The following is a 15,998-nucleotide window of genomic DNA, read 5'->3' as shown; positions in this document are numbered from 1 at the left end:
GCATCCAAACAGCAATCCCACATCTAAGCAATCTAGGGATAATGATGAATGGATGGCTCTGGCAATGGCAATACATGGTAAAGATTTTAAGTCGGATAGTCGAGGATGTTAGGATTGGAGAAGATTGTTAGCAATGTGGGAGATTGTCGAGGTGCCAAACACGTTGAATTGATGACAGGTTTTGTCATTGATGTCAGCCTCAAATTTTGTTTGCTGCAGGCTATTGATCAGTACAGTACAGACAATGTTAGCAGTATTGAGTATGTGAGCATGGTTTTCTGTTGCAAGTCAAGTGTTGACATTATGTCTTGTTGTTGGTAGATATTGTGTAGCCAACGGGTTGATGTTGTTGGTAAATAATGTGTAGCCAACAAATTGATGTCGTCGGTAAATACTGTGTAGCAGACGGGTAGATTAGCATTGTCATGTAGCCAATGGACCCCTTCGGGAAGGTTCAGCGGGTAGTATATGTACCCCATCCGAGATCATTGTAATCATCATCATAAGCATAATGTAATGTCTTCGGTATATATGCGAATAAAAGGAGTACTACTATTACATGTTCTTGTTTCATTGTCTGTGTGCATTACTCTATTTACCCATACGATAAATATTTGGCGCCGCTGCCTAATGGACCTGGAACGAAGGCAGACGAATGAAGTCTAATGCCAAATCAGCTTAACAAGGATAGGAATAAGACAAAGGGAAAAGATGGAATATGCACTGCACAAGAAAATTTAATTTTGGCACAACAGGCGGAGCGCAGACGAAGGTTTCAGCAGATTGTCAACGGACACCGAAGCACTGAGGAATTGTTAGAAGAGACTCGGCTGCGGTTAGATTTGGTGGAAGAAGCAAGAGAGGAATTTCTGAACCTATACACGCCGAGGGAAGAGAATCCAAACGGAAGGGAATTAACTCACACGGCTCGGAGTGCCGAGAGAGCATGCGCGTGGAGTGAACTCTTCGTCTATGATACACTTCCGGAACGAACAACTTCGCTTAACAAAGACCCTTCTTCACCAAAGAACACAGTTGGTGGAAATAAGACAACTGTCTGAAATGTCAATGTGGGAGTGCAAAGCGACAGTGTAGGAGTACAGAGCACCAGTGTGGGAGTGCAGAGCGCCAGTGTGGGAGTGCAAAGCACTGGGGTCGGAGTCCAAAACAACGCCAGTGTTGCAGTACCGAACAGCACCCGTACACAAAATCAAGTAATAATGGCAAGACCAAAGGAGAAGTTGGCAAAGTTTGATGGTGATGGAACGGCCGATCCAATCAAACACTGTAAGACATGCGAAACAATTTGGACGGCAAATGGTGTAACTGACACAAATGAATGGGTGCGACAATTTTCAGCAACCCTAAGGGGTCTAGCAGTTGATTGGTTTGCCGACGCGGACCCTCAGAAATTAACTACATGGGCGAATGTTAAAAAGGAATTTATCACCAAGTTTCAATTGTTGCGCGATGACAATGAAATTGTAACAGAAATCTACACCACAAAACAAGGGAAAAATGAAACCGTTCGTGTATATGCCAAAAAGTTAAAAGAATTAATAAATAAAAAGGAAAGTAAGCCAGCAGATGGGCTAAAGAAGAGATGGTTCATTGAAGGACTACAGCCGAAGTTAAGGAAAAAAATGAAAATTGTGTCACCATCATCATACACCTAAGTATACAATCGGGCGATGGACTTAGAGAGTGAACAGAAAACGAAAAAGAAGAAAAGTAGCTCATCCGACTCAGACGACGTGTCTTCCGAAGAGGATAGCAGTGATGAAGAAAAAGGCAGCAAGAAGGTCCAAGCTCTTCAGAAGGATATGATTAGAATGATGAAGGAATTCAAGAATATGCAACAAGAGACAAAGGGAAACAAGCTATGGTGCACAGAATGTAAGATAGAAGGACACACGAAAGGATTCTGTCCGAAAAACCAGTTCTGTGAGATAGAAAACAAGAGGACCACGGCAAGTACTTCTAACACAGGAGGCTTCCGCGTCAGGAGGGAGCGGAAACACTAGCAATGAGGGTGCCACATTGGGAGGGTACAAAGATAATAGAAGAGGACAAAAAAACAATGCCAACAACAATAATGGGGGCCGCAACAGAATTCAGTACGATGCGAATGGCCGACTGATAGTTCAATGCAGAGCATGCAATTTGTGGGGCCATTTTGCACGAAACTGTACATCAGCATCCACCAGTAAGAAGCAAAAAGTAAGGGCTGAACTCTCACACCTACGGTTCAGTTTGAAGGACTCAATGGCAGCGAATGTCGGAAATGGTGGCAAGAAACTCCGGACACAGAGGTAATCAAAAAAATTCTAGTACGAGTACAAGTGCATTGGGCCATACAGCTTCGAGTATTCTCCATTCGATTGTTTGAATCGATTTTGCGAACCATGATAGAATCATACAATATGCACAGTAGAACCAGTACATTTTTGTACAAGAAGCACTGCATGACAGTTTCTTTCAAACCAAAGGATTTCACTATTGTTTTTGGCATCCCTGGCCAAGGAGGACAAAAAGTGGAAATCAAGAATCACAAGCTGTCACAAGAACGAAAAGAATATTGGGTGAAATTAGTAGGCCGCAATTTTACACCAGAAGAAATGGAATCAGTGGTCAAGGGTGCCAAATGTAGAGGGCTTCGGCAAGATTTTATTCGGGAGGGCCACTGGAGATGCATCATGGATGTCATCAAAAGCAAGTTGACAAGGGCAAGTCAAGCTTCAGATATAACTTTGTCACAAATTGTATTCATGAATGGCACAGTGTATGATTGGGCTACAATCTTCGCCGACAGGATGGAGGAGTTCATGACACTCTAGCAGCGGACGTTCTTTATGCCACACCATGCCATTGGCTTGTTTCTGAAGGCAGCCATTAATTAGGTACCACTTGATGATTTTGAGGTTCCAACGAGGGGAAAGTTGGCACCAAGAGAGCCTCCAATATTCTATTGGAGACATTTGGACACGGGTGGAACAGCAGCGGGGCAAAAGAAGGTATTCTAAGGATTAGAGGCATACGGAGACACGAACAGCGAACGGGAGGACTATTGTAGTTAATTAATAATTAACTATTAGTTAAGGGACAAGGGCACCGATTTGTAGAAGAGTAGGTTGTTTCATGGAGGACCAACCCAGAAGGGGTTGTGTCTTATGAAAAGACAAGACCCTTGGTTAATATATAAGTAGGAGCAAGATTGTGGATAGAGAACACACAATACAATCTTAAGATGGAGAGACACCCAAGAATCTTTTGGACTCCATGTGCGGCCCATTGCCTCGACCTCATGTTAGCAGATATTGGCAAGCTTGAATGGGTGAAATCATGTGTTGTTAAGGCCAAAAATCTTTGCAAGTTCATCTATAATCATGCCTTAGTCCTCAGCATTATGAGGGAATACACGAAGGGAAACGAGTTGGCTCGTCCCAATATCACAAGATTTGCCTCTAATTTTATCACACTAAAATCCTTGTTGAGTTCAAGGTTAGCTTTGAGGTGCATATTTGTTGGTCCACAATGGAGTTCCTCCTCCTTTGCCACCACCCCTGCAAGGATAGATGCAACAAAATGCATTTATGATGAAGAAGGTTTTTGGGAGCCATGTAAGGAGATTGTGGAGGTAATTTAAATTTTAAAAGCTTAAGTCTCAAAATTTTATAAATTAATTTATCTCATACATATTTTTGTTTTATTTTCATTGTGCAACTTTGCAAAGTTTCATCATTCACTAAATTATTTTTTTGTTTAATTGTTATGTAGATCACTGAGCCCCTTGTAGCCCTCCTACGAGTTGCTAATGGGGAGAAGCCCGCTATGAGCTACATATATGAGGACATGGATGGGGCCAAGGAGGCTATTAAGGCCAAATATGTAGGAGTTGAGGACAAGTATGGCTTGATAAGAGATGGCAAAATCAGCTTCATAAACTCATCCATGCAGCAGCCTATTACCTCAATCCGGCATACCGTTTCCGTGAAGATTTCAAGGTAGATGAGGAGGTTCTTAGTGGCCTATACACTGTGATATCGAAGATGGCCACTAATGCCACAAATATATTGCTTGAGATGGATGCCTATAATAATGCAACAAGGCCCATTTTTTCAAGTCAAATTTGCAAAGGTCATACAAAATTGCAGCCAGGTAAAATTTGTAGCTTAAGCCTTATACATTCTAGTTTCTAAATTTCTAGCTTTAAAGTTCAAATTTTGAAATGAGACTAATATTTTTTTTTTTCCTTTTTTTCAAAATTCAAATAGATGGTGGCAAATATTTGGGCATTCAACCAAAAACCTTCAACAAATCGCCAACCGCATAATGAGTCAGCTAAGTAGCGCTTTTGGATGTGAGCACAACTAGAGCATGTTCGAGCACATCCACTCAAAGAGGCGTAACAAGTTGTTTGTGGAGAAAATGAATAAACTAGTCTTTGTGCATTACAACCTACGCACTAAGACCGTGGAGATTTTGGATAGTGACACCACTCCGATTACTCTAGAGGAGGTTGATCCAGAGTCTGAGTGGATCACTGGGGCTATTCACCCTGTCTTTGATGATGAGGACCTAGAGTGGGTTGACGAGGCAGACAGAGAGGCTGAGGTCATGGCTATGGCAGCAGAGGACCAGAGAGATGCAGTTGTTCCTAGTGGCACCTCACAAGCACTGGCAGAGACTACAGTTGATCCTAGAGGTACCTCATAGGCTGATGCTATGGAGGACCTACCTTAGACACCTTACTAAGAGGCTTTTTATAGATTATACTGCGCCTGAGGTTGAGGTTGGGGATGAGGATGAGGGTGAGGGTGAGGATGACAACGAGGATGAGGGTGAGGACTAGGAGCCATAGCTACAGTCTTGTTTTAACTTTTTGTTTAACTTAACACATGATCGGAATTTGGAACATTTGATGATGACTATTGATGTGTTGGATTCAATGGATTTGATATACATTTTGATAGGTTTCGTGGATTTATCATTTTATATATCTATGATTCTATGTTTTACTTTTTTATTTCCTTCAGCTACTATTTAAATTTTAGTATTTTGCAATTTACCTTTGTACTTATGTAATCAATGCATGTTTAGCTTTTAAGCACGTGCATTGTGATCAAATTACCTTCTATTTCATGATGTTGTTGTGTATTTAAGCTTTATTCAATAATGGGTGCATGGAATGTTCTTTAAATCCTAAAAAATCTCAAAATTTTGAGATTTTTTCACTTTGTCAAGTCACTAGCAAGTCCAAGCTAGGTCACGATTCAAGTTACCCTTGTCGAGTTTGAGCCGGGTCCGAGTCATGTTACTTTGCTCTAACATTCCCACTATTCATTTGTATTTAGAGTTGAAATTGAATAAGTAATGTAAATCTAGAAATGCTTGAAATTAGATAAGATAAGATACATGCCTCATGATGGAATTAATCTAGAAATACTTGTTTTCTGATGCATGTGTACAGTCTCGAGAAATTCTACAACCTGCTCCGGATTGGAAATGCTGAGACAGAGAAAACCCAGAAAATTTGTCTTTTTGAGGGTAGGTTGACCTTGACCCAGATAGTGAGGCACAATCTTACCCCTTTATTTTCGACCTTGACCTGCACTACTCTTAACAGAAATTTTGTTCAAAGATTTCGAAAGTTCACCGAAAAGGGTATCCAGATCTGAACTTCAATTCGCTATCTTGTACCTATACATGTAAGAAAAATGGTTTTGTTGTTTGGATGAGGGGTTTAACTTGATCAAACCCCAGTTTGGAATCAACCTTAATAATGAAATTGAAATAGAGAATGTTAGCAAGTAGTAGAAGTAGATTTGGCAACGAAACTATGATATTCAATAGATATGCAATAATATGTGAAATGTAAACAAGTATGTTGATATGAAAGCTTGAACATAACATTAGCAAATAGAAATCAAAACCTCCATGATTGTATGCTTGGAATCCACCTTGAGGGATGAATGAATGGATCTTGAAAATGAACAAAGAATCTTGAAGGAAGATCACACCACTGTGATGGTTAGATCTAGGGTTTTGAATGATGAATCTTGAATGCTTGAACCAAATCCCTTTGAAGGCTTGAATGCTTGAATCCTTGATCTTCAATAGAGAACTTTAATGGAGACAATGGCTTGGATGCTTCCTTGAAAATGCTTGATGGAATGCTTGCTTGATCTTGCTTGATTGCGGAAATAATGGATTGTCCTGATATCATAATGTGTCTTAGAGAAAATGAAAGGAGGAAGCTTCCTTATATAGTGATCTAGGGCACAAACTTCTAGAGAGGCCGACACTGGAGAATTAAATCCCAATTAACCTCAACCCCTAGAAATGAACCTAGATTAAATGCAATTTAAGAGTTTACCGTTTCGGAGACCAAAACAACTGACCCGGAAGTGGGAAAACAATTCTTTCCAAAACCCAATATCCAAAAATCATGGAACCTTGAAATCTAGACATTGGGTCAGGGTCGAGGTCAACCTTGACCTTGAGGTCACACATCTCAGGATCTCAGTCCAGAATGCTAGAAAAATACAAAAAGAAAGTGGAAAAGAGGCAGGAAACAGGGGGAGAAAAGCAGAACAGGGGGGAACTAGCTAAATTCATGCAAAGACCTAATCAAGGCACTTGACATGACCCCAGACCACTTACTCGGAGGGCTAAACGTTCTTAACATGAAGTGCTTCCATTTTAAGACAATATAGATGCATATATATACGTATGTACATACATACATGAGCATCTGTAGGTATAACATGATATTATTATATTAAGATATTAGCATGAGTTAATTTTATTCTTTCGCAATAGTTTTATTATTTCAACTTGAGCGGCCATATATCATTGCATTAGGCCTTATAATATTTCGGTGGCCATTTTAAAATAAATTTGCCACATTGAGTTGATGGCCTTTTATCTTGTAACTCCTTGCCACCTTCACAAACTTGCATGCAACTAAGCATGCAATCAAGAAGGCAAAGATTATGGAGTGATAGTTCATTTAGAATGCAACATTCTTACCTCTAGCAGAGTAATACCACCACCTGCAATCAGAATTATGTCTTCTCATTCTTGCTTCACATTCTTCTCTGCAAGTTCCATACACTTATCCAATAGGCACACCATCTGCTATCTCCATTCTATTTTTTAGATAATACTTTTGCCTTCTTAGGCCAAGACCATATTCAGTATTTCGGTGCCGAGCTTCCTGCACCAAATCGGAAATAGCCGATTGATACCATCCTTCTTTTTCATAGCAATCAGTGATCGTGCATTCCAGCATTGCTGAAGAATCATTCGAGCCATAGAGTTATATAATGCGATAAAGGTAAATAGTAATTCAAGTTTGTGATTCTTGATGTCTCTAATCTTAGATCTTGATGTGTTGTGGAGCATTGAATTCCACCAAAATTATGGTTATCGGTTATTTATCACCTTTTTAATTAATGCAACCTAACACATTGAATGCATAAGAAGATTGAAATATTGAAGGATAAATTTTATTAAATATAATCATTCTTCATTATTCAAGCACACAGATTGATCAGTGTGAGGAACAAAGAGCTTTGGAGGAGTTTAAATCATGATTTCATGTTGGAAGTATGAACCCCAATTATAGTGAAAGGTTTTTTAAATTCCTCTTCTGATCTTTTGTTTAGTATTTTATCAGAGATTTGCAAAGGATGACTTCTAGTCATGTCATGAAATCACCATTGCTAAACTTTATGTTTTATTTCTTTTAAAACGATATAGTGAGGTGTAGCTCAAGCTTGTTTTGGAAAGTTATAATAATGTTGTTAGAACCGATCAAGATATGATCCAATGTCTTCTTTCTTTATGTATAATATTGTAAGCATGCATCAGAACTATAGCATTTCCCATATAAGAGATTCTCCTTTCCTGGAGTGTAAGCTTATACAGGGATATCTAAAATATATTCCCTGAGATAAGAGACAGCACCATTGTGAATCAAGGATAGATTTTCTAGAATTTAATAATCTTTTATAATGCCAGGGCCCAAGTCGGGCAGATGCATTGGCTGTGATTACAAATGCTTAATCATCCACCCAGTGATTCATCTAGGAATACTAGCATGGTTGAGATGAAGGGTGTGAAATGGCAATCATTGAACCATGATTTATTCATGCATGATAAAAGAAAAGAACAATTAGTAACTTAAGAAAGTAATAAGAGATGATTAAAGTCCATGTCAACTCATGATAGTCCATGATATAGTCTTGTTGTCAAATCGAGCGGTCGGCGATCAAGTACATAGTGCCCTCACAAATCCTTGGCCAAGGTAGGTTAGTGACATGCTTGTTGTTGTGATCGCTAGAGGTCAGGGTTGCTAACAGTTGGTAGATAGGTGCATGGAAGGTATGCTAAACCTAGCTTGTTGTTTGGCTAACACTCTAACACCAGAATGCTCAGTGGTTGAACAATGTTGTCCCAAGCCTATTCCCAAGGTAGGGAGGGCCTTTCTTAGCAAAGATTGTGTGGGGATACTTAAGGGTCCGTGGTTGGGAGGTTAAGCCCTTGGCAATGCTTCTCCTCTCCTCCAGTAGCCAAGGCTTGCACAACTCAAGTTTAAAGTCTATATGCAAGACATCTAGAATTCAGGTACTGTACTTTATATTTATGTTCTGCATTTTCAGTTATATATTGTACTTGGATGATAAGGTTAAGATTAGTTTCTCTTTTATTGGATTAAGGAGTAAATTAAATCAGTTATTTCCTTACTTGAATATGTTTACATTGAAATGAAATGATAATCATGCATAGATGATACTAAGGTGGTTATAACAGTCTTTCATGTTACCTTGAAAAGCATTGTTAAATTGGTTGTTTCCAATTCATTAATTTAGTTTGAAACTTTAGCATGTTACATGTACCATAAGCCATTTCAAACCTAAAAAGCAGAAGGCATCATCATTTAGATTCCTTGCACGGATTATGCATAAATAGTTTCTATGTAGCTTTCCTTGCTCAATCTGCCATTCCACAGCTACCAATTTCGGTATTGTTTCATGTTTTTCCATAGCAGCCATCCTAGTGAATTGCTTCTTTTTAGCCCTGCGATGGATACCTCTATTTGTATGAAACCTGGCACTAGGTAGATGTCATTCTAGGGAGAAATCTCAAAACTAGGTTGAAGATGATGTTGAGTGCGAAACATAGCTTGATAGTTAGGGTGGTGATGAAAATTGTGGGTGAATAATTCTCACAGCTGATTGATAAGACGAAGACATATACAGCTATCAGAGCGGTCTTCGCAGCCACAATTCTTCATGTAGACAGAGATAAGAAGGCGATAGTGGATTTATTCTATAGCCTTTTTAAGAGGTCACTCCTAGCAGAATTAAATTTGGTCTTGGAAAATATTGAGAACAACTTGTGTATTCCAAAAAAGACTAAATATGGTGTTAGGAACCAAGCGGTCGATGTTTTTCCCATTCTTGTTATTCCCAATTTGCAAAGATTTGCTAAAAGGCTTCCCTCTATAAAGGAAAACTAGTACTTCCTACTTGGTATCATGCATGTCCGGGTATGCCCAGCATGGAAAGTAATAGAGTGGTTCCTAAAGGCAGATAAGGTTGACCACAATGATGATGAGTCGGAGGAGGAAGTCTAGGGTAGGCATTTGGCTCCATTAATACATACTAGCTAGATCTTTTTGGCTAGCATAAAGTTTTAGAGTTCATCAATTTTGGGTGTTTAAGATGGCTACTAGTATGATTAGACGTTATCTTGTAGATAGCTACAGGTTTTCTCAGTACTCTAAACATTAAGGTTGTACTCTAAACATTAAGGTCGTCAAGTGGACCTATAGAAGAATATCGTAATACTCTGAACTTCCTTACTCTTAAACTATTTTAAGAAACCTTGATGAAGCTATTATCTTAAAATGTCGAGTGCTTATAGGTTAAGTGTAATTTTCAAACAGGATTATACCTCAAACATGTATTATCTGGTTTCAATTTATCCATATATAAATCAATATATATTCTTTTATATATATATATATACATATATATATATATAGAGAGAGAGAGAGAGATGCATCTCTTGGTATATGTATTGAGATGCATATATATATATATATATATATATATATATATATATATATATATATATATATATATATATATATATATATATGCTTATTTTCATTATGGTTTCCTTTGCTGTATGAGTTTCTTTTATCCTTGTTTTTATAGACTCGTTCAGGTATATAAACATAGATGTATATATATTTATAATTTTATATCTCTAGGGGATTTCTTTGAGCTTTCATGTTTTACTCAGATGCTTCCTATGGACTTGCCATCACATCTATTCATATGCATTACTTTATATGTCTATTTGGTTTTATTTGCTCACCGTGACATTTGGGTAGAAGGGATTAACGACTCTTCTTAAGTTTATTCATGCAAATCAGATATAGGATATTCCATTTATGGCTGCTTCTGTTTTACTCCAAATTGAATATCTCTTCCTAGGTTGTTCTATTTTGAAAAATGTCTTTAGGAAGGTAGTGCACTCAATTTTCAGTAGTAATCTGCTGATGGCAGCACGCTTGTCAGTATTACTCTGATTTCTGTAATTCTGTTAATAGACTTTTCTCTGGTAAATAAGGTGGGCAACATAACTAAAGGGGTAGGGATTGTTCTATTATTTATGTTGATTTACTTATGATATTGCTGACAGAATAGTAGCATGGAGAAGTATAATTAAAAGGGGAGTACTTCATTAGTCCTAAAAAACATGGTGAGGGTAGTTAAACATTTGATTAGTTTCGATTGATTTTCTTTAACAATCATGGAAGAAATATGATTAAGTTTTGCAGGTTCAGATGAAAGGTGATGAATTATTGAGTACAGGTAATAAGCCTAGAAGATAGGGCCAGCATGTGGCTGACATGCCTTCAATCTTTTATAAAGTTAGTAATAGAAGGGATGCCTTCTTCTAGTCCCTAGGATTGAAAACAGGGCAAATGTAAAACTTTATAGTCAGGTAATCTGCTGTATCTATTTGAACTTGTGTAATAGTAGGTATACCTTCTACAAGCCTTATTCGAAAATGGGGCAAATGTACGCTATGTAAACCCCCTTGGGATATTGATTGCATCTATTTAGAAGGTATGCCTTTGACAAGCCCTCATTTGAAAATGGGGAAAATGTATTTTTTCTTGGTAGCAGGACAATATATCCTGGGCTACCCTGAGGTTTTTCAAACCCATTCTTTTTCCGACAGTGCCTGCACTTCAGCATTTGTAAATTATTAAAAATTAATTAAATTTAATTGGCTTAGGCCTACTACCTATAAAAAAAATCTCTCCTGAAGCTCTAACCCTGCATTTTATATAATGTGGGCAAAATGCACTTATGGCACACGCACTTACGTCATTTAATTTTAAATACATGCTACCAAACTCATTGAATAATAAAGTTGTCCTATAGTGCATCTTGGTAATAAGGTCCCGCTTCCCTAAATAAATGCATGCACTACCTGTAGCACAAGGATCTGTAATGACACCAAGCAGATGGAACATTGGCTATGCCCAATAAGATAGGTAGATTTTGTTTTCCACCAGATCAAGTGCACTTTATCTATTATCTATTTTGGATTTTGATGTTGTTAGGAAGAGAAGCAACAACATTATCTATTAAACTTCATTATAGTATTAAACAAAATTCAAGGTATGAGTGTAGGAACAGGATTGCTTAGAGGTGACACACTACATAATTTCTCTGTTTTTTACTAAGAATATTCAACATGCATTTCCATTTACAGCATAACCTCAATATAATATGGTGTAATGGACCTGTAATTGGGGTTCTGGTTAAGATGCACTGATTAGCAACAACCAAGGTTCAAAAATCAAGAGGTGTGCCCGTGGTGGTAAGTGATCTTTATGTGAATGTGGCTTGGTTGATGTGGCTGAGGATATGGCTTGTATTGAATCCTTAAGCTGAGAAGTAACTATGCCAAGATGAAGATTATTAAAAATATAACGAGGTGCAGTCTTTTATATGTTAAAAAACAGGGCTGTGGTATAGTGGTTGGGACCGCGTTCAAACCTAAACGGGCATAGAGTCCCATGTCTGTGAGTGTGAGGGGAGGAGTTAGAAACTTAGACCCTGTCAGTTAGCAAAAAGTCATCCAACCCAGAAAAAACCTTGATCTATTACAGTTCACATTAAAAAAAGGTGAAAAACATTACTGAGCAGAGAGGCATTGCATTTTGGCTCTGAAACTCTCAAAAGTATTAATTAAACGAGCATCTCAGATTCTACCTTTAAGAATAGATACCTAGTAACATACACGGAGCTAAAAGTAGGTAGAAGAGATACATAAGAACACACACAGAGCTATAAGCTAAAGGAATGTAAACACAAAAGTTCAGAACATGGCAAGTTATATCCAACGGATTGTGGTTAACCGTAAAAGGGCATATTCTCAATTGGACAACCATAATTTCACCACATTAAGGCAACCCATAATTTCACCTAAGATTAAAATCTACAAGGAAAAATGGCAATTTAGGATCGGTAAAGATGCTGCTACCTCGGGCTCCATGATATCGTCAAAATCAGGAGGAATGCGCAATGAAAAACCATTTCCTCTGAACCGATACCATGACTGTGTATTGACAAGCCTAGAAAAAATGCTTTTCTTGGGCACAGATTTGTCTGTAGAATCCACAGTACTGGAGTTCTCAGGTTCATGTGATAAACTGGCATTGCTCTGTTCTGCAGTTTCAACAGCAATTGAATGTTTGCTTCTTAAACACAGTGCAATAATCACAGCTAATGTTAGCAACTGTCTCTTTGAACACAAGAAACTACACATCTCCTCAAGATCAGAGGATTTAGCTAGCAATGATTGCCGTATTGATGTTCCTTCCGATGCATCTATACAACCTCTGTTTTGCAATGCTTTTATGATTGCGTATTTGGCTGTTCGTGGCCTTTTTGGATTTGTATTTCCCATTACGCCTAAATTGGAGGTGTTGTACACCCAAATTGAAAACCCATTTCTGTATTTCCCAACAAGATTGTTGAAAAACGGAATAGGAGAATTTAAGCTCGGGGTCAATGTGGGTGGGCTCAAAATTAATGCAGCCGCCATTTTGTTTTCTTCTGCAAATAAAAGGAGGAGATAAGGGCACGCAGTCGACTCTTTTCTCCAGAATTATTGTTGAATATTATTTGCATATTCTGCTGCGATAGCCAAGAGTATCATAGTTCGTCTCTTTTTCCTTGCCCCGAGTGTCACATATTGGATACGGGAGAGGATTGCAAAACAAAGAAACTGTATTTTCTTTCTGTTTGTGCTGATAATAAATTTGTGAGCTTAATTTTGTAAGTTATAATCATTGTGCTGATTGTGGTTTATATTTTTCAAATGCTAATTATTTATCCGATAGGCTTGAAACATCGGGGGCATTGTTAAGCGTTGCCAGAATCAAGCAATCCGAGCCATCATTTTCTTCACCGTAGTGTAGCTGGTGAAAAGCTTAAGTGTTAGAAAGGACAAATTACGTAGCTGTTCTAATTAAGTAAAATTTACACAATTATTAACATTCATAATTTTTATAATTAATTTTTATTTTGTTTTTATATTTAGAATGAACAAATGAAGAATTTTAATGATATTTATGAAATCAAACATTCTAAGGGACTCCAGGATTAGAGGATTACAGCCTTTGCACTAACTCTAATTTTTATTTCCAAGTCTTACCTCCTACTATGTAACTTGACGATTAAACTAGTAGTTTCATTAATTTTACCTCTCAGAACAAGTTGTGCATGTTGTCCACCCTTGAACTAATTTCATATTGAGCCATGATGTCATCATACGTTGACCACATAACCTATTTTATTAATGCCTACAGTCCATTGAGCAATGATCATGTTTCTCACCCATTCTCTTACCTGCTATAGGTGGTGCACATTTACCGATGCATCCAGCACTCAGCAACCTTTTGCATCACATTGTAGGTTTTACTAGTTTAGACTCAGCATAACCCCTTTTAAGCTAAGAGTTGGCTTAATTCATCTTAGAGGTATCACTACTAATAGGTGAGCTCACAACCTTTGCAAGTTTGACTTCCTCTGCCTCCTCACTTTGCTTGGTCCAAATTTTGGCAAAGTCCTTTACTTCTTCTTTGTTTACAACCTTGCTCTTCCCTTTCCTATCAAGGAAATAGTTGTCTAGACTTCCTCTTCTCCTCCAATCTCTTACGAGATATCCAATCTTGTGACACTTGAAGCATGTCACTCTAGTACATTTCCAACGTTCAATGTTGTCTCTTCGACTTGTCCTCATCTTGTAGTAGGATGTAAGATGGCCTTGATTTCCACATGTTGAGCACATTCATGTGAGGAACTTATTCCTTCTAGTGAAGGTTGTCGAATTTGGGGATGACTGGTTTGATTTTGCTCTTGATATGCAATCCTTAGCCTTATGCTCATATTTGTTACAGTAGTAGCAATATCCATAAATCTTTTTCTCATTAGAGTGAGATTGGCAATTTCGTGTTGTGTATTTGTGCTAGTGACAATTGTGACAATACACATTAAAGGTACATTGAATATCAAGTGATACTTGTTTGAGCCAACATACGTTTGAATTATGTCCAATCTTACTGCAATAATAGTTGTTAGAATATTTAGGAAAGGTAGGATGCTGAGAGTGGGGGGGTGAATTAGTATCCTTTGAACATTTGCACTCATTCAAATCTAATTTTCCCTTATGACTTATCAACTCAATAGACATGCATATTCATAACTTTAATACTTGAAATGAAAGTAAACATAACTAATCTACTTCATCATAAACATGTAAACATGAACTATAACATCATAACACACATGACACGTAGATTTTGGTCAAAGACAAACCCTTGGCTAGAGGGAAACCTGCAGTGGGGATGACACCCACATATCCTTCACTATTGTAGCAAGAGGCTACCTTGTTAGGGCTACAAATGCTAGTCACTTTTGATGACTTACTTTGTTAGGAGTAATACAATAGAATCTATAAGGATTCACCTTTCTCAAGGATTTTGTAACACTAATACAAAGTATGCAATTGGTCAAGAGATTTACAAATAGATTGATAGGTCTACAATCCTATAATGGTAACAAAACAACAGTGAACTTGATATGATTGAGTACAACTTGTTTTGTTGTCCAGATTGCTCTTTTGCACAATACCTTATCACCTCTTGTGACTGATGTGTCTGATCGTTCCCTTTTTTGGTTGTGTGTGATGCAAGAGCATCCAGAGGTATAAGGGCAATCCTATGTCACCCAAAAAAATGTACTTAGACTTAGTTTCTGTTTCATTTGTTTTCATTTTTGGATACCCATTTGGGTCAAATAAAGGTTCCAACTCTCACAGTTCCACTATTAGTGTTATAGGATAGAGTATTTGAACACCTTGGGATACGTGTAAATGCCAAAAAAATAGGAGCATGCAATTGAGCCATCATTTTGGTGAACTAGGAGGTGTAAATTGGCCAGATGAATGTAATTGTAATTTAGAGCATTCCAGAAAAAGAATCAGGTCAAAAGGCCCCACGGTTTGAAAGTTATCACAGTTTTTCGAGTTTTGGAGACCTCCTAAGAATGCTTCAAAGTCAGGTTAGGGGCATTAAATGACCTCGAAAAGGGTCAAAAAATGGGGGATGAGCAAAGTTGGTCCATAGGGCTATAGAGCACTTCGAGAGCTTTCCGAAAATGTAAACGGTTCGTCAATCGGAGCTACGGTTCAAAAGTTATGCCTCCCAGAAGTTCGGTTACCGTTTTTGGATTCTTCTAGATTTGTGTCGACTTCTAACGCAGCTTTTGGAGCCTTCTATTTGGTCGGTGGATGCCTAGTAGCACTTTCTAGAATGTATTCCTAGTCCTTAACCCTCCGGGGTCTATTTAAGGACATGTCTGGCATTGTAAAAGGCAGTTCGGAGTGGAGTTTGAGAG

The 15,998-nt window shown here is 38.0% G+C and overlaps 1 protein-coding gene across 1 annotated transcript in view; it reads right to left on the bottom strand.

The window, feature by feature from the left end:
- The window catches only part of LOC149580004 (tagatose-6-phosphate ketose/aldose isomerase, putative (Mog1/PsbP/DUF1795-like photosystem II reaction center PsbP family protein)), a 116,914-nt gene extending 103,429 nt beyond the window's left edge, over positions 1–13,485 (bottom strand). The window contains exon 1 of the mRNA XM_089788327.1: positions 12,580–13,485. Coding sequence (XP_089644453.1) covers positions 12,580–13,143 — 564 coding nt within the window. The 5' untranslated portion in view covers positions 13,144–13,485. The remainder of the gene's footprint in view (positions 1–12,579) is intronic.
- Positions 13,486–15,998: the final 2,513 nt, after the last annotated feature.

Source organism: Cupressus sempervirens, chromosome 1 (genome assembly GCF_028749045.1).
Source record: "Cupressus sempervirens isolate cs-2001-9-10 chromosome 1, ASM2874904v1, whole genome shotgun sequence".
NCBI classification, from domain to species: Eukaryota; Viridiplantae; Streptophyta; class Pinopsida; order Cupressales; family Cupressaceae; genus Cupressus; species Cupressus sempervirens.
The sequence above is the reverse complement of the archived record's forward strand: the minus strand, read 5'-3'. Positions and strand labels throughout refer to the sequence as shown.